This window comes from Bidens hawaiensis, unplaced genomic scaffold, assembly GCF_021521415.1.
Source record: "Bidens hawaiensis isolate Kalapana, Puna unplaced genomic scaffold, B.hawaiensis_p1.1 tig00011793_1, whole genome shotgun sequence".
NCBI classification, from domain to species: Eukaryota; Viridiplantae; Streptophyta; class Magnoliopsida; order Asterales; family Asteraceae; genus Bidens; species Bidens hawaiensis.
This window is the reverse complement of record NW_027491937.1, coordinates 213,117-231,549: the sequence shown is the minus strand read 5'-3', so window position 1 is coordinate 231,549 and position 18,433 is coordinate 213,117. Positions and strand designations below refer to the sequence as shown.

At 34.6% G+C, this 18,433-nt stretch overlaps 2 protein-coding genes across 2 annotated transcripts; both read left to right on the top strand.

Annotated features, from left to right (window-relative positions):
* Positions 1-1,723: 1,723 nt before the first annotated feature.
* LOC143539042 (U1 small nuclear ribonucleoprotein A-like) lies at positions 1,724-4,361 on the top strand. Its single transcript, XM_077032462.1, has 5 exons — positions 1,724-1,815; positions 1,915-2,087; positions 3,429-3,522; positions 3,726-3,802; positions 3,908-4,361. The coding sequence occupies exons 1-5, from the start codon at positions 1,725-1,727 to the stop codon at positions 4,199-4,201; spliced, it is 729 nt and encodes a 242-aa protein (XP_076888577.1). The 5' UTR covers position 1,724; the 3' UTR covers positions 4,202-4,361.
* An 8,028-nt stretch (positions 4,362-12,389) lies between these two features.
* Positions 12,390-17,175, top strand: LOC143539055 (gamma-tubulin complex component 4 homolog). The gene is made up of 16 exons (XM_077032473.1): positions 12,390-12,563; positions 12,856-13,114; positions 13,266-13,402; positions 13,492-13,590; positions 13,711-13,831; positions 13,922-14,113; positions 14,197-14,277; positions 14,361-14,444; positions 14,536-14,622; positions 14,711-14,766; positions 14,864-15,055; positions 15,192-15,417; positions 15,532-15,620; positions 15,714-15,867; positions 16,654-16,776; positions 16,852-17,175. The coding sequence occupies exons 1-16, from the start codon at positions 12,415-12,417 to the stop codon at positions 16,909-16,911; spliced, it is 2,109 nt and encodes a 702-aa protein (XP_076888588.1). The 5' UTR covers positions 12,390-12,414; the 3' UTR covers positions 16,912-17,175.
* Positions 17,176-18,433: the final 1,258 nt, after the last annotated feature.

Below are 18,433 nucleotides of genomic sequence, written 5' to 3'. Positions count from 1 at the left end.
ATACAAAAGAAAAAGAAATTTATACCGAATTGTAGTTAAAACTATAACAAATTAAAGCTTGAACCAGGTATGCGCGCGTGCTTTAATAAGTTGTACACTATCACACAAAGTCAGTTTTAAAATAATATAATCAAACATAGTTAAAAATAAGGATGTCGCAACGATATGTTCCGAGTTTTATAAATCGTTATATTTTATTCCTTATAACGTTAATTTTAGGAGTGTGATAATGTGATATCCGATCCAAAATTAAAAATTTCAATAGAAATAAGTACACTTTTGGCTTGGTTTATGATGACGGTTGTTGTCGCACCCGTGTACAATACCATATGCAGGAGGATATTGGCAATAGAGACTGCAGATGTTCAAGAACAACACATGGTCCAAACATGCATAACAAGTAGGACGGACACAGCCATGTTGTTATGCTCTAGGGGCGGATTCGCGGATACATGTGTGCTTGGGGGGGGGGGGGGTTGAAGCTCCTGAAAAACACTAATAAGTTTTGCAATTTTGATATCCAAATCCAAAGTTTACAATTAAAACGAAAATAATCAGTTTTGCAATTTTGATAACTAAATTCAAAGTTTATTTAAAATAATGAACAACATAATGTGATACCATCTAGATGCGACGGACATAAATCGTTTATGGTTTAAATTACTGAAATTTTATGGTATTTGTTTTTTTACTCGACTCGCTTGGCATGATTTATTTCGTATCTCCACTAATAAATTCCTGGATCCGCTACTGTCTTATTTCTGATAACATATTAATCAAATTTGCTAAGTTTTGATTGATTTTTTGGTAGTCAAAATATTAATTTGGCCCGTCCAGACTCTCACTCATTCTGACCTAACATGCCACCTGACCAACCCATTCACGAGGTCTATTAATTACCATGCCATAGGATATTCACACATCACTATGGATCTTCACACACTACCTTTTGCCTATGGCTTGTATAGGGCTATACAGGACGTATAAGACTTCAGGTGTTGAAGACTTATACGGCTCGTATAGGATCTGAAAAAGCTGTTTTGTGTGTCCCCAATATACATTTGTCAATCATGAATGACATATACCGGCTCATATAGTATTATACGAGCCATATAGGTCTATACGGTTAGGACCGGCTCCGAGAAGACGAAAAATTTTGGGCCAGAGGCAAAAAAGATTTTGGCCTTAAGTAAAGGAATATTTTGTTGGGTTTAAAAAATTTAATATTAAATGGGATTACCTTGTTATGATTTGAGTTGTGTAAAAAACTTTGTATAAAAATAAACTTAGAATTGTCTCAAATAAGACTAAAACTCACAACCTCTTGGTTAGTGTTAAACCTCTTTTCCACTAGACCAAACTAGTAGTAACGTAAATGTGTTGAAACATTGATTATACATATTTGTTTTTCATAAAAATGCATATAATTTTTTGTTTAAATTAGGCCTGGCGGGGTGTCGGGCATGTGGCTTTCGACTACCCCGCCACCCCCTATGACCGGCCCTTTGTATAGTCATCATGAGAGAGTGGTGTAAGAAGATCACGTCCCAATTACTATATGGGCTGAAAACGATGATCTGGGCCAGTAGAAGCAAATAATAATAATAATATTAAGCCTGTTACTGATTCATGGTTATCGTTTGGGGCCTTGGGCTTCTGAAGAAAGTGTCAAAAACCAAAACCTCGTCTCCATTGTTGCAGTTGTTGATCGAAAAAGATTTACAATGGCGGAGATGACGACAGTGGGCGGCGAGACCACTCTTCCGAACAACACCATTTACATCAACAATCTCAACGAAAAAATCAAACTTGACGGTACTCTATTTATATCTTTACATTCTGTAAACAACTTTTTGCCCTAATTCTTGTATATAAATTAATTACTGTTCAATGTGTATAACTTTGTTGAGTTAGAGTTAAAGAAATCACTACAAGCTGTGTTCTCGCAATTTGGTAAAATATTGGAGATACTTGCATTCAAAACCCTAAAACACAAGGGTCAAGCTTGGGTTGTTTTTGAGGATGCTGCTTCTGCCACCAGTGCTCTCAAGCAGATGCAAGGCTTTCCGTTTTACGATAAACCGATGGTATTGCCGTATTGTTGTCTTCTCCCTCTCTCTCTGTATTTTTAATTGTACCATGAATGCACATTTTTTTCTAGGATTAGGGGGTGTTTGAGATGGCTAATTAGAACTACTTGTAGGCGTCTTGATACCATTCGGAGTGTGTTTGCAATTGCTTATTGCTTAGTTGATGCTTTATGAGTGAGATTAACTGTTCTGAATAAGCAAATTCAAAAACCTGCTTCATCATAATACGCTGGCAAGGACTCGTAATTTTTTTCCGTAGTTATGAAATGATAAATATAGTTCATTGATCACATGGTTTGTACCATACACGTTAATTTCTATTCTTTTGAGTTTATGATTAAAAAAATTGAGAAACTAAATTGAAAGAAACCATGATGGTATTGTTTGTTCAACAGAAGGTTCTGTAATATCATCTAGTAATTAGATCTGGTATAACAGTAACTTGCTAGCGTAAAAGATTCTAACTAACTAGACTAGGATTGTAAAAAAGAGGAAGATTTTGACATGCGTGAGGTGTAATTGGTAACTTGGTGTTGTGCTGTTGCTGTTGGACTAAGTTTGAGTCTTTCAGATGTTTCTCTCTACTATGAAGTATGAATTACGATGTTGGTGCCCAAAGGAGCGCATGATTTTTGGACATTACATGTATACATTTCATATGCACTTGTTTATAAGATTTCAAATTAACATATATGTATGACACATTAACATGCTCCCCGTGTCTGTAAAATAGCTTATTAGTCAGCTTTTATATTATTAATTTATACTGTACAGTGCACCCCTATTTTCTTAATGTTGGTGTTTAGTTTTACTAGTATTGTGATTCGCAGTGGTTGAATTGAATGGGTTGTTTTATTTTTGAAATTCATTTTGAAAGTTAAACATTATGCATTTTGATTTGTATTCTATTCAAGATAATAATTTTAATAATATTAATAACTGAAGCTGTAGTCATTTTGTCCGCATCAGCATTATTACCTATTGTTTTAATCAGACATCGTCACATTGTCTTTGTCTTTATTTTTTATGTGAGTGGTTTTACCATGATGATTAGTTCATTATCTTGTTACAGGCTCTAGCTTCTCTAGAACTGTTTTTTTTTCATAAAATCGATTAAAAACTTAAAGTATGCAACTATGCATCATTTATTCATTTGCATATACACATGTTGTTTGAGTGTGCAGTTTTTACTAGTTAATGAATTATCACTCGTTCACATGGTAATTTACACATACAAAAGATGGTCTCTTAGTCGTTAGTTCTTTGCACGTAATACTCGCTTCACAATCAACATTTTATTTGATTTATATGAACATCATTTTACTTTGATGATCACAGAGAATACAGTATGCTAAAACAAAATCAGATATCATAGCTAAAGCAGATGGCACTTTTGTACCCCGGGAAAGACGAAAGAGGCATGAAGATAAAGGTCACTTATTTGTTACTATTAATATGTGGTCTTATGGTAGTTAATTTTATTTAGTTTGGTCTCACCGTAATGACAATTTTCCTAATAACGTGACTATGAGACACTTTTGTAACTTTTGTTAATTTGTTTCAATCATCAGATTTTACTATATGCATGTTAATTCCTTTCGTACTGCTATAATAAATACATGTTTTATGCAATAGGAAGGAAAAGAAAGGGCCAACATGATGCTAATCAAGCTGCGGTAGGTGTAAATCCTGCATACGGTGCTGCCCCTCCGGTAATTGATTAATCTGTTAATTCAACACTTACTTTTTCTAATTATTTACATGATTACTATGTTGTACACATAACCCTAAAATCACAATTTTACACTTTTGTGCAGTTATCACAAATACCATATCCAGGCAGCGCTAAATCTGGGATGCCCGAGGCACCGGCCCCACCTAACAGCATATTGTTCATACAAAATCTTCCTCATCAAACATCACCGATGATGCTGCAAATGTTGTTTGGGCAGCACCAAGGATTCAAGGAAGTAAGAATGGTGGAAGCGAAACCAGGGATTGCTTTTATCGAGTATGGAGATGAGATGCAGGCGACTGTTGCTATGCATAGCCTTCAAGGTTTTAAGATTAGTCCTGAAAATCCTATGTTGATCACCTACGCTAAGAAGTAGATCATTTGCTTGTTTTTGTTTCTTTTGTTGCTAGTAAATCGTTGTCAAACGTTAGATATTTTTCTTGGTTTAAAGACTTGTATTGTTGTATAATTATCTTGCAGTTTTATTACTACCCCTACTTTAATTTGTTTGGAACCAGATACATGGTTTTGTTTTGTTGGTTTTTACAGAATTTTTTTTAGGTGACTACAGTTTAAATCCGTGTAATTAGCTCTTTATTTTACGACATGCTGGGTTGTGTGGTGTTGCATGGTGGACGTGTAGGACGACCTAAGTCGTTGACTTGTTATATGCTTGTTTACTAAGACTTGTATCAAAATTAACGACAACAATATGTTTACGAGGTGATCCTGTGAACTCGTACTTTCCACAAGTACATGTCCTATCTACAACGTCCGCAACACATTGGTCATTCCAAGGACCACTAACCTAGTATATGTTGTCACTATTTCACAAGACATGTGCTTTGTTGCTTCTGCCTTTATGTCATCAAGTAAGCATGTGGCAGTTGTATCGATGGCCCGTTACACTTACCAATCGCCTTGATGACATTAACAATGATCATCTTCATAACAAACGCTCACATGTTGTCATTTTTCTTAATCACAACTTACAACATTGGGAGAACTTGAAGTAAAGTTTAGTCTAGTCTCACTATGTTCAATGCGAACATCTATAAGCTTGTTTTTTTTAAGTATTGACCCAAAGTTATAACATCATGGTCATTGGCAGAAGCTGATAAGCCAAAATATAAGTTCATATTAGAATCACAAAAACGAAAATACAACGTGTTCCCCACTTCAATATATCAACCCTAACTCTTGCATAATAAGGTCTATTACGCATGCACTAAAAATCATCATTCAGCATACCAACTGTTAAAGCAAATCTCAACCTCAATGATTGTCGGTTAAGATCGACTCTAATGGTTAATAATATAGATGATATTTGAGAGGAATGCAAGGATAATTGTGAAACACATAGTTAAAGGTGTGCATATGGATGGGTATTATATTATGAGCATTGTTACAAACATGTCCTATATTATGAGCATCTACCAATCGTACTTTTATTCCTAATGGTCTCTTAAACGGGTACAAGAATTGCCATTTTTCAGTTGTGTCTGTTATACCTCGTACGATCTTCTTTTATGTCCTTTAGTGGGTAGATATTTTCCTTATCTCTTTCGTGACAATGCTCTAGCATCTGTGTGGATACTCTTTCTGGGGTGTTAAAGAAACCCCATGATAAATACTCAAAGAGAACAAACTCGGGTGACCTTTTGTTCATTAAGAAAAATAAAACATGATAAGAACAAAAAAAAAAATGAAACTTGTTCCATTAGGATAAAAGGTCGAAACCAAAGAGCATAAAGGCATACTATAAAGTTCGTACAGTACAATGTCAGTGCTTGAACATCTCTTCGATCGTAAACCTTTGCAAGTGATAGTAGCTTAAAAAAAATGGTTTGTTTAGTGGGAAATCACTTCAATTGATAAGTGAGAAATAGGGATTATCTGTGTCGTTTAATGTAAGAGGATGTGACGTGACATGACAAATGTGTCCTCATGTGGCGGTAGATAGGGTGACTTAACGACATAAATCGACGATCATTCATTTTACGGACCATCCATGTTGCCCATATGCAAACTATCGCTCTAGATGTGTAATTAATGAAAGTTTGAGACAAAACCACAATATAACCATACCACATGGATAATCCATATGATTAGTTATTAACTTTATACACTTGTTACATTTTAATTGATTTACAAATTTATTAGAAAAATTACACAAAAACAAGTGTAAGCTTATAAAATCTATATTTGGTAAATGAGTTGGGTTAAACCGTCCTCTCCTATTGTTTTTAACTCAATGTACATATCTCCGCTTACTAAAACAGTCACATCATCTTTGTATTTTTTGCGTTAAGCATATTGGGGTTCTTTTAACCTCACCCATCGATGTCATTACAACCTTTAATATATTTTAAATCAAGCATGATGATGATAATGTATCATTACGTACTTTATTTTCCATCTATTAAAAACATCCAAGGGAAAAGGGTAATTGTTAAAGATCCGTGTTGTTTAAGAATTTTATATTAACAAATAGGAAGGTAGTCTTGTCACCATAACTACTTTACAAGTAAAGAGTATGTGGCAACTTCTATTTCTTCTAAACAATTATTAAGCTGATGATATAGTTTTGCAAAATACAATATTTATTTTTACTTTATAAAGTTATTAGATCCAATATAGTATATAAATAAAATTATCACAATTCTTAATACTTAAGATATAATTCTAATAATCTGTTACCTCGTGAAGAGTTAAAAATTGATGAAGTAGCATTCCATATCTACAATAATGGAGACATAAACTAATTTTGTATATAGTGTATAAGATAAGAGGTATAGATTATATACAAAGACATAAAAGTTTGATTACCTAGCACACGTCAATAAAAGCATACATTGTAAGTTAAAAAGCCATCTACATAGTCCTAACATATGTAAGGCTAAAGATAATGGTACATTTAAAATATTTTCTCTCATTTGATATGTCTGTGTCATTCTTTATTGCCTTTCAACTAGAGGTATCGATTATTTCTTTTATTCTCTACTATTTCATTATTTATTATTATAAAGAATCAAAAAAGAAAAAAAATTATGATTGGTCATTGATGTGTGTGACCATCGTCAGTAACCTCATGTCACAAGTGACATGAGATGGGCGGGGACGCGGTGTTCACTGGCCTCATTTGAATGAGGGGGTTGTCACATTGAATCTATAAAGGTACCCATTAATCCATACTCTTTAGCCTAAAAGTGTGTTGGTAGTTTATGTTTCTCTTTAATCTCATGAAAACATAGATTTTAAACAAGTTTAGAGGCTTTTATATATCAAAAATTTTTTATTGTAATGTATCAAATAATAATTCTATAAGTTGGTTGTAGCTCAATGGTAAAGCACTTACTTTACAAGTGAGAGGTATGGGGATCAAACCTCACTACCACCAACTCTCATGGGAGATATGAGGGATGACCCTGACTTGCCAGGGTTCGAGTCCTGATCTCACCCGGTTTTACCGGCTCCTCGCTGTCGTGCCGTTTGGCGGGTGTGGGGGTCGGGTTTTATCCGGTGAATCCCTCAACAGGCGGACCGCTAGGGGCTCCGTCTGTCCGGACTAGTGGCCGGCTCGGGCTACCTTTAGCCAATTGGGACCGCGTACGAGGTACCCAGCGTTACTTAGTTGGTCGTTCAAAAAAAAATCAAATAATAATTCAATTTGATGTATATACACAAAAGATAAAAGATAATGACGTAAAAAGTATTTGAGGATCTGTTTGTCATGTAGCTGTCTCTTGATTACATATATAACACAAGTCAAAGGTGATGCGTCAGGTAATGTTGAAATATGGAGGTTGAGGGTATGATTGGAAATTGTGCAGTGAAGCATTAACCTGTACCATCAGCAATAGCAATAGTACCATCACAGGATTGGTACCAATAATAGTAATAATCCAATGCAGCTCTGATTCACACGCCAAACCCCCACCCTATTTAATTTATTTTTACTCCTACACTACACTACACTACACTACACTACACTACTCCAATCCAACATGTGTCTGTGACTTCATCGCTTATGTACTTTAAACAAGTTATTTTTCGTTTTCTTAAATAACAATAGTTTTTACTTTCTTTTAAGTTTATTTTCATTATAAAAATCTCATACAAATAGTTATAGAATGGCTTTTATTAATAGATTCATAATTAGAATTTCCTAACATTAACACTTTTATTCAATTATTTAACCTAAGATTACTCGTCCACAAAGGATTACTCGCCAACAAAGGATGTAAATATATTATCGTCACTGGTAAATCTGCTAATGCTATGAATTTATTTGGGGGCGCCTTGAGGGTGGAAAGCTCCCCACTACATATGGTCTTAGTTGTTTTTTGGGACATGTTTATATGCTTCGATTGAATTTCTTAATATGAACTGTTTTTTTGAATTGTTATGGCAATAAACTATTTTTCTATTTTGAATAATCTTAGTTATATTTATCACTCGAGAATTTACATGTATCTCTCATGGGTACCCGCATGTAAGAGGAAAGAGTGTAAGGCTAAACTAACCGAGTTAACTTGTATAAGGAAAATCACATAAGATCAAGAGTATTCATTTAAGTGTCAAAAGATGGTAGTCCTTTTTTATAATTTTTTAGAACTTGAAATTCTTATGTACAAGAGTAAAAGTATGTTTTAACTACTAATCGTAAATATTGACCTTGAAAAAAGATTTATATATGCACTTCATGCATTTACAACAATAAATTTCAATAATTATCACATGAGCAACCTTAAATCCTCGTTGTCACTCCTCTAAAACACTTGTACATTTTGCATTACGAGTAGTACTCTATGCTTTGATGATTGCATGTAGGGATAAGCTCCATACTGGTACCGAAAATCGTCAAATATGGATACCGGTACCAAAAATACTCGGTACGGTACTGGTTAAGTACCACTAACGAAGACAAAAGTTTGGAAAAACACCAGACCTTACCGAACCGTAGTACTGGTCCTGGAACCTCAAAATGTTGGTACCGACAGTAGCCGATACCATTTGATCATCTCAATTCAAGACTTTTAACCCAAATATGCACTATAATACCAATTTAGAGCATCGACAATGCTATGCAATTTCAAACCCTCACAAACTGCCACCACATCAAATTCCAGATAACCAAACTCCATTCCGAACCACCTCCACATAGCTCCTCGTTTGAATTGAGCTCATTCGGAATTCTCGAAGATTTCACATAATCCTTGTTGTTGATGCTCTTAGGTTGAAGAAATGCACTAACACTTTTTTATGATTTATGCACTCTCCATCCACTTCAATTGCAATTTATGTTCACAACCAAAAAAAAACATACAAAAAGAAAAAAATTAAATATTGAAGATTTGCATTAAGGTTTGAAAGAGAAGAAACCTAAAAGACACCAACAACCAACCCACCCCCACAATATATGCAATCAAATACATTGGTCTCAACACGCAAAGCAATAATAAACACACGTAGCATTACGTTATCCCACCCACAAAACAAAACACAACACACATGCCTGCGTGTATTGTGATCTCATCATCATGGTGCCGTAGGGACACAGCACAAATACTCGAGTGTTTTATCCACCTATAAATACCCGACATATCCACCCAATGCCAACACACATCATAATCTCAAACACATGATATATAGTGAGTGTACTACTACTATTCAGGTGACCAATCTTTGTTGGAGAAGCAGGGTACGTGCAAAGAATTCAACTATAGCAATAATTTGTTTTCAGTTTATTGCGCGTACTCTACCTCTTCAACACGGGTTTGCTTACCTTAAGATATAACCGTAAAGGTGATGGTAGGAGTTCATACATTGCAAACAATTTTGAACTGAGTGTACGTTTCTTTTTATTACAATATTCACGTTTTGTGTGTGTAATCTAATCACTTGTGTTTACGTAGTATTGCGTTTCGCTACAATTCGTGTAAATTGGTGTAGAGACTAGGTGTAACGCAAAGGTTTGTTTAAAACATTTTTTCACCTAAATTGTGCAGTGCAACGGACATAAATACAAGAGAATTTTTAACTAGATAATAATCGAGTTAAGTGTCAAATTACAATAGCCATGTCTACACATTAAGTTCTAATAATACATTTTTATCTAATTTAATATTATACAATTTGTTAATTGCGGTAAAGTGTTTACAACAAGCCTCATTTAAACAATGACACATTGACACCATAAGTAAATTATTTGTTAAAACAATATTATCATTTAGACATGTGTTGGGCCAATGGTGTTGCTAATTTGTAATTAGTTATATAGATATGACATGTGAATTTAAACATTTTCATTGTGGTCTAACTTAACTAAGAGGTAAAACCCCATAACTCCCATCAGGCTCCACCCACACCATAATGTGAGTAAAGATTTTGTACAACACTCAAAGCAATAAAACACACAAACAATAACATTGTCCCACCAACCTCAGACCCCCATCCTACAAAACACACATTGTTAACTATGTGTCAATCATGACTCCTGTCGGTGTTTCATGCCGGGTTTATTACACAAGCTCTCCTTCTACGATATCGATCATCTTCGTGTGTAGTAATTGTTCATATGCTTCCGTTAATGATTACGGGTATAACTTCTGTAATGTTGTTTGACAATGTTCGCTATCAGTATCACTTATCTTCATGGTCTTTGAAATGGCTTCCTTCAACAACTTATAATCATATGATGAACAACAAGCAACTAAATCTAAACGGCTGTTGATGTTGCAAATTTTATCTATTGATATTTATGACACATTTTATGATTTAGGCCTTTTTGCTTATGGGGCTTTTATGTGCAATATACCATTTTTTTCACACATTTTAGGTGGAACTAAACCAATTAGTTTATCAAAGACAATACAATATTTGCGTCAACATTTATTATAATAAAAATCTACATTTACCCGTCAAACAATTGAAATACAATACTAAGCACATTATAACAAAAATTTGTGAACGTTTTTCTATTAAAAAATTAGTATAACACCATTATTTATTTAACTAATACGAGACACAACTTTCTTGGTTAATTAAATCTAACTAATAGTTATTTATGACATCTTTTTAATCAACATTAAGTATATATGATGTTGATTATATTTTGAAACATGAACATAATTACCAAACCTCCATGTTGTTTTAATCATGAACCTCAAATTATGGATACTAGTAGGAATCGATACCTTTGAAGAAGGAGATGATGCCATTGTCTTGGTGATTGATCTCTTTATGATGTCTTAGTCGATGAAACAAATTAGTTGAGAGCATAAAGTAGTGTTCGTATGTTTCTCAAAATTCTAGACATCTAAAGGAATCAATTATCCATATTAATACTTCCAATCATTACCATCATATAGCATTTAGAAAAGTTGAGGAACCATTTATGTCATAATAACAATGAAGTATCTAAGGGAGTTTCTAATTTTACTTTTTTAACGACCAACAAATAGAGAACTGTCTAGGTACTCTGTATGGGGTGACCCAATGGCAAAAGACCACCATCAGCTGGCCTAACCCAGTCGTACGGAACCCTTAAGTGGCCTCCAAATTATCTCCAGTTCAAATGAAAACCCATCCGCCCAAAGGCCTACCGGTGGTAAAACCCAGACACCCTCATGATAGAATTGGAGATCACAAAGATCTCGGTCTTCCTTCATTGAGCCCCCCTCCCCCCCCCAAGTGTTGATTGTGAGGATTGAACCTGAGTCTCCATTGAATAACACGTGTTTCCTACAATTGAAATAATGAAAACCCCGCAATACAATGAAACATAATAAAAAACAATCTCCTAATAGTGATAACACTATAATACTAAAACTCTAATAATATATTATATAATATTTTCTAATATGCACCACATTGAAAATGACTTAAGAGAGTTAAGGCCGATAAGGAGATTCACCCAACGCGTAAAAGAAAATTGTTACTAATACATAGTAATATGACGGGTATTATCTATATCCCATCTTAATATACAAACATTACACTATACATACATTGTACGTTTTACACGTTAAATTTATTTTCTGCAGTAACGTATATATACACAGGTGCGGGTCAGTGTGACTCATCTAACTTTTTTTTTACTTCAAATCATAACATTTCAGTGTAGGAATGAGCTCGGTATCAAACCGGTACCCAGGTTGCAAAATTTCTGACTAGGCCTCGATTAATCCCCGATTAATCGCTGGTCCTCATTTCACTAGCTAATCGGCCAATTAATCGATCAATGGTCAAATCCGGTCAAAATCAGGATTAATTGGCTTTTCCGATGAGTGTTTAGCCAAAATAGGCGGTTTATAACGAGATTCCGATAAAAATCTAACGGTTTATAGAGAGACTCCCGAAAATTTCCCGCCAAAATTAACAGTACCTATATTTTTAACATTTAAAAGGAAATATTATGTGTGTGTATTTTGGAGGGAACACATAAAAAAACATTTTGATATCATCATCCATTCATCATCAATCAACCTAATTTCTTGCTTTTCAAAAGGGCCTATATTATTTTGGCTTCAGTTCCGATCACCTGCAAAATCCGTATATGATCTCAGCTACAACCGACTGATTACGATGCTACACGAGCTTCTACTGTCACTGTTAGGCTACACCGGAGACCTAGTTCTCGACCACAACTTATCATCCAACGGACACAACTCCATCTCCGATCAATGCACCTTCAAGCTTGCTTCCGACATATCCTTTATTGATTCAAGCCAAAGGTATTGTCTAATTATTTTATTATTCTTTCTTATTTTCATTTCCCCCAATTTCTAGGGTTTTACTATTTCAATCTTATTATTAATTAACTTTTTAATATTAATATGCGAGCTAATTAGTCAATTGACCTGTCAATTCCAGTAGCTAATAAACTTAGTTTATAATTAGAGCTACAAATTTATTGTTATTGTTATTATTAATGTGTGGTGGTGGTGGTTATGAAATGTAGGGATTACTTCTACTATTATTATTATTATTATTTTGTTAATGTGTGGTGATGGTTATGAAATGTAGGGATGTGATAGAGAAGATAATTACGTTAGGGTTTTACTACCGTGAGCTTGATCGATTTGCTACGAAATCGCGGAACTTAAGCTGGATTAAGTTTGGGAATGAGGCTTCTATGAAGAATCAGAGTGTGTACAGGAGGGCCATTGCGAACGGATTAGTGGAGGTTCTTTCGATTTATAGATCTGCTGTTTTGCATATTGAACAGAAGTTGTTATCGGATCCTCTACCTATCTTAGCAACGGTTACGCAATCTCTGAACAAGGTAGAGTTTTCAAAATCAAAATTTGGATTATACATTTATACATGCATCAAAGTTATGTTAGCATGATTGATAATTTGTTGCGTTGTTTGCATAAAGTATTTCATTTTCATTCCATGTACTTTGAGCTCTAATTATTGGAATGTTATTGTAGTTTTTTGTTCTTTTACCGCCTCTGTATGAGCTGATTCTAGAGATAGAACGTGATGGTATATCTGGAGGGAAGCTTCTTAATCTTCTACATAAACGATGCCACTGTGGGGTGCCAGAGTTGCAAACATGCATACAAAGGTACTAATTTTTATTATCATTAACTTGTTAACGTGCGGGAAAAATAAGTAAGATTTATCTACTAACTTCATTATTTATTAAACATACAGACTTCTTTGGCATGGACACCAGGTCATGTATAATCAACTTGCTTCTTGGATGGTGTACGGAATTCTTCACGATCAATATGGAGAGTTTTTCATATGCGAGTATGAGTCATCTTTTTTTTTCCCCTTACCTCAGCTTTAATCTATATTATTATGGTCAGGTAGAAATGTCCAATACGGTTCTGCTGTTAATTGATGAAATTTTCAATTTAATGTTCTTAGGCAAGAAGGTAATACGGTGCGTGACTCATCATCCCATGCAAACATGGTCGAGAGGTTAGCACACATGTCAGTTAATGATGGCTCTTTAAGTGATTGGCACTTGGGATTTCACATTTCTCGGGTACTTAATGATATTTATTATTTCAGAAGCTGATTTTCTATAAAATGTGTAGAAGCTTACTCTTTTATCTTCTAATTTTCTGTGTTTCAGGATATGTTGCCAGAGTATATTCCGATGCACATTGCAGAATCCGTTCTTTTTGCTGGAAAAGCAATTAGGGTTCTTCGTAATCCAAGTTCTGCATTCCGATCTGTAGATGCAAGACATAAAAAGTTGATGGGTGATGAACTACTGCCACAATCAGAGGCTGATAAGATTGAATCAATGCTTATAAATCTGAAGGTTGTATACTGTTATAAGTATTATTACTGCTACTCTTTAATCTTTTCTTAATTCCACCTCAATTTAATTTTCAATTTGGGTAGGAATCATCTGAGTTCCATAAAAGATCATTTGAGGGTGCTGTTGATTCAATTAGGGCTATTGCAGCAAGCCATCTTTGGCAGGTAAAAATATTTGCATATACTCTTTTTTTTAACCTTTGTAGTTCAAGTTCATTTAATATTCTTGTAACCTTTTCAACATGCAGCTTGTGGTTGTACGTGCTGATCTAAACGGTCATTTGAAGGCTATTAAAGATTACTTTCTTCTAGCAAAAGGTGATTTCTTCCAGGTAATTAGTGAACTGTTTTTGTTTCTTGGCTTTTATTAATTTCTTTTTGGAGTTTCTGTGTAATTATGCTAATATTTTATTTGTATAATAGACTTTTCTTGAGGAAAGCCGACAGTTGATGCGTTTACCACCCAGGCAATCAACTGCAGAAGCTGATCTTATGGTTCCATTCCGCCTGGTAATTTCAATCTGTTATTCATATTAAATTGTCAATTTCTAGAAAAGTTGAGCATGTTAAAAGAAATATTTGCATACTTGTAATGCAGGCTGTCACAAAGACTATCAGTGACGATGATAAATATTTTTCAAGAGTGACGTTACGGTAAATAACAGCACCTTGCATTTAAAACACTTAACTTGAAATAGGTGGTTAAACTTCAAATAGCTTTCAAATACTTGTTCTATTAAACCACTTTCAGGATGCCAGCAATGGGGGCTAACATCAAATCTTCCAAAGTAGATGTATCAAAGCCCAAATATGCTGACGGTGATTCAAGTTTATCATCTGATACTTCATTAGAGATATCCCTTGATGGCTGGGATGGCATTGCCCTAGAATATTCTGTTGATTGGCCCTTACAGTTATTCTTTACACAAGATGTCCTCTCAAGGTATGATTAGGTTCACAAATTATTTCAAAGTGTAATCTTTTGACGACAAAAATTTTTAACTTTTTAAGGATTATATATTCTGAGATGGAGTATAAATGTCTTTGAGAAATAATAACATAGTAATGCTTATGGACAGGTACTGTCGGATATTTCAGTATTTACTTCGGCTAAAGCAAACACAAATGGAATTAGAGAAATCATGGGAATCTGTAATGCAACAAGACCACTCGAATTTTTCCAAACGTCACATTGAACGTGTAAATGGTTCAACATCTCAGCAGAGACGCCAAAGCTTTAGACCTATGTGGCGGGTTAGAGAGCATATGGCATTCTTGATTAGAAATCTTCAGTTCTATATCCAGGTAGGTTTTATAAAAACTCATGGAAAATAAAATAGCAATTTACCAAACTTAAGTTACAGAAAAAGATGAATGTTATTTAAAATGTATATCTTTACTGTCATATATGTTTTCTAGGTGGATGTGATAGAATCTCAATGGAATGTTTTACAAACTCATATAGAAGAGTCACGCGATTTTGCTGAGTTGGTGGAATTCCATCAAGAGTGAGTGGTTATTACGTTTTTTGTTTCATCTTGTAAATTGTTATGGAATATGGTTGGTAAAGTTGGGTGTCTTTTTGTGAAACTTTGGTGTAGATACTTGTCAGCTTTGATATCACAATCGTTTCTTGATATCGGTTCGGTATCAAGGATATTAGATGGAATCATGAAGCTTTGCTTGCAGTTCTGCTGGAAGATGGAGAACCAGGAAACCAACGCAAGCACCAATGAACTTGAACGTATAACTGAGGTAATTTTAATAATAATGATAATAATAATAATAACAATAATATTAGTAGTAATAATAATATTAATTATAATAATAATAATAATAATAACAGAGGTGACAATTTCAACCCATTTGTTTATGAATTGGTCATCTGTGCTATATGCTTATCTTCATAGGTCAACCGGGTAAAATTAATAGAATTTGTTTAAAGCGAAACATCTCAAATTTGTAGAAACTTATTCAAAAGTGTACGGTGAATGCATAATTGCATACAAACTCTTGAATCACCCTATTAAGAACTAATTGCCATTGAAATAATAATAATAGAGGTTGCAATCTCAACATGTTTGCTTATGAGTTATGACTACTTTTTTCTTTTATTTCCATGGATAATGGGTCAACCGGGTAAATCTATGTGAAAAGCCCTTCGGGCGCCTGTCTAGGTTCTCAGGCGAGGCGAGGCGCAGGAAAAGCGCCTTGCTGCCATTCAAGCCCTCCTGCGACTTCATGCAGTTGAACTGTTATCAGTATCTGTCCCAATGTAGAATTAACTTAAAACGAGAGAGGTCAAAAGTTGTTCAACATTGTATTTTTAAGTAAAATAATTTACTTTCTTTTTGTAATGATATCTAAGAAAAGGATAATTATTTACTAAAAGAAATTAGGAAATATATAAGTCTGAATGAGAATGTCTAATGTCTTCTACTTTATATTTATTGGTAGTGTTCACCAATTGAACTATTAAATTCAGTTCCTTTTTCAGCATTTGGCATTGAGGCAAATTTTTGATATTTTATTATTTTGCAGGAATTCAACAAGAAGTCCAATTCCTTGTACACAATATTGCGTAGCAGCCGGCTTGCTGGTAGTCAACGGGCCCCATTCCTTCGACGTTTCCTTTTGCGTCTAAACTTCAATTCCTACTTTGAGGTAATTATTCATGATCATGTACTTTAGTTACATATCCAGATTTAGGTTTTTGACTTTTGTATCTGATGTTAACAGCAAACTGCACAAGGAGTTATGAATGTCATCAGGCCAACCCCAGCAATCCCACCACTGTAACGGTAGCACCATCAGATCTTATCTTTGTAACATTTCATGCCAGGAAACTAGCTCATGCTGATTTTTCAGGATTTAGCCATCATATGGTGCTTTTGTGCTGAGTGATTGTGTTAAGTTATTTGTAAGTTTGTAACACCATGTTTTTTTATCGTACAAAATAGGGTGAATGTTATTCATGTAATGTAACAACAATGGATAATTGTCATCTATGTTTGTTGCAAAATTACAGTAATCAAGAATCTGTGTTTGAATCTATTAGAGCTCCTCAATTTCATCTTCATTTCCTTCCTCCACCCTCCAAAATTCTCTCCACTGTAAGACCACCCACTATGGGGCGCCGAGGAGGGGGATTTTTGGGCGACGAGGGCGCGGAACACCGCGGTGGGGCGCCGTTGAAGGCTGGGCGACAAAGATCCGGTCTTTTGAACGGCCGGCGCGGTTGAACAATTTTTGGTGGCCCCCCTCACTTTCCTCTCTCAACCTCACACACACATAAATATATATGTATGTATATATATATTAACAATATTTAAGAGTAGTTATATCATATTTTATATAAAAAATTTTGATTACATATATTAATCACAAGTTTACATATGTGTAAAATTTATGTACTAAGAAATTTACATAAGTGTAAAACAAAACATAGATATGTATAAAAACTAATTTTCAAAACTGAACTCGTAAGTATAGATATAAAAAATGATAAAGCTACACTCAAATAACATCAACATACAAATTTTTTTATAAAAAACGTTAATTTTCAAAAGTTCCTTCAAGTTCTTAAATAATTTAGCAGCTGTAATGATACTCATCCTATATGTATGTATATATATATAGATATATATATATATATATATGGGCGTCAATGAGCATAAACCACAGCGGAGCATATTGGTTGGGGGCTTCGAAGCCCCCGGTGGTTACGTGGCGCTGACATGGCACTGGGGAGGGGCTTCGAAGCCCCTCACCATAGAGGATGGTCTAATGAGTAGACTGTAAAGAAACCATTAAAATGGTGCGCACTGGTGCACCAAAGAACAGTAATAAAAACAGTATAGATGGCAATTTTTACCCATTTACGCATGGGTTGATTTGGGCTACGGTTATGTCAGTCGGGTCAAATCAGAAGCTTTAACCAAATGCAGTCTAAGTCATATAGGCTGAACCCATCGAACGAGCTGAAAGTTGCCCAAAGTCTAACTTCAATGCAAACAACTTTCTAAAATCGCTTCATATACTCGTCAGTCAAAAAAAAAAGGACGTGTGGGTCAACTGTTGACCCGAATTAAAGAGTTAGATGTTTCAATCAAAACATGTCTCAACCCATTACACGATCTGTCTAACCCACCCATCATGTCACCTCTAGTAAAAACGTATAGTAAATTATGTACTAACCTTGATCCCCACTTGAGTTTCACCCAAGAACAAGCATCCCTTCATGGCTAAACTACTAGACATAAACAAAATCCTTCTAAAGCTAGCCAAGTTTTGTTGCATATTAGAGGACTCCATATGAACA

Excerpts from the sequence above, each read along its gene's own strand:
- LOC143539042 (XM_077032462.1), top strand. The coding sequence starts at position 1,725 with ATGGCGGAGATGACGACAGTGGGCGGCGAGACCACTCTTCCGAACAAC. Across the intron at positions 3,523-3,725 it reads AAAGAGGCATGAAGATAAAG|GAAGGAAAAGAAAGGGCCAA; the intron begins GTCACTTATTTG and ends TTTATGCAATAG. Across the intron at positions 3,803-3,907 it reads CATACGGTGCTGCCCCTCCG|TTATCACAAATACCATATCC; the intron begins GTAATTGATTAA and ends ACTTTTGTGCAG.
- LOC143539055 (XM_077032473.1), top strand. The coding sequence starts at position 12,415 with ATGCTACACGAGCTTCTACTGTCACTGTTAGGCTACACCGGAGACCTA. Across the intron at positions 12,564-12,855 it reads TTTATTGATTCAAGCCAAAG|GGATGTGATAGAGAAGATAA; the intron begins GTATTGTCTAAT and ends TATGAAATGTAG. Across the intron at positions 14,767-14,863 it reads TTTTCAAGAGTGACGTTACG|GATGCCAGCAATGGGGGCTA; the intron begins GTAAATAACAGC and ends AACCACTTTCAG.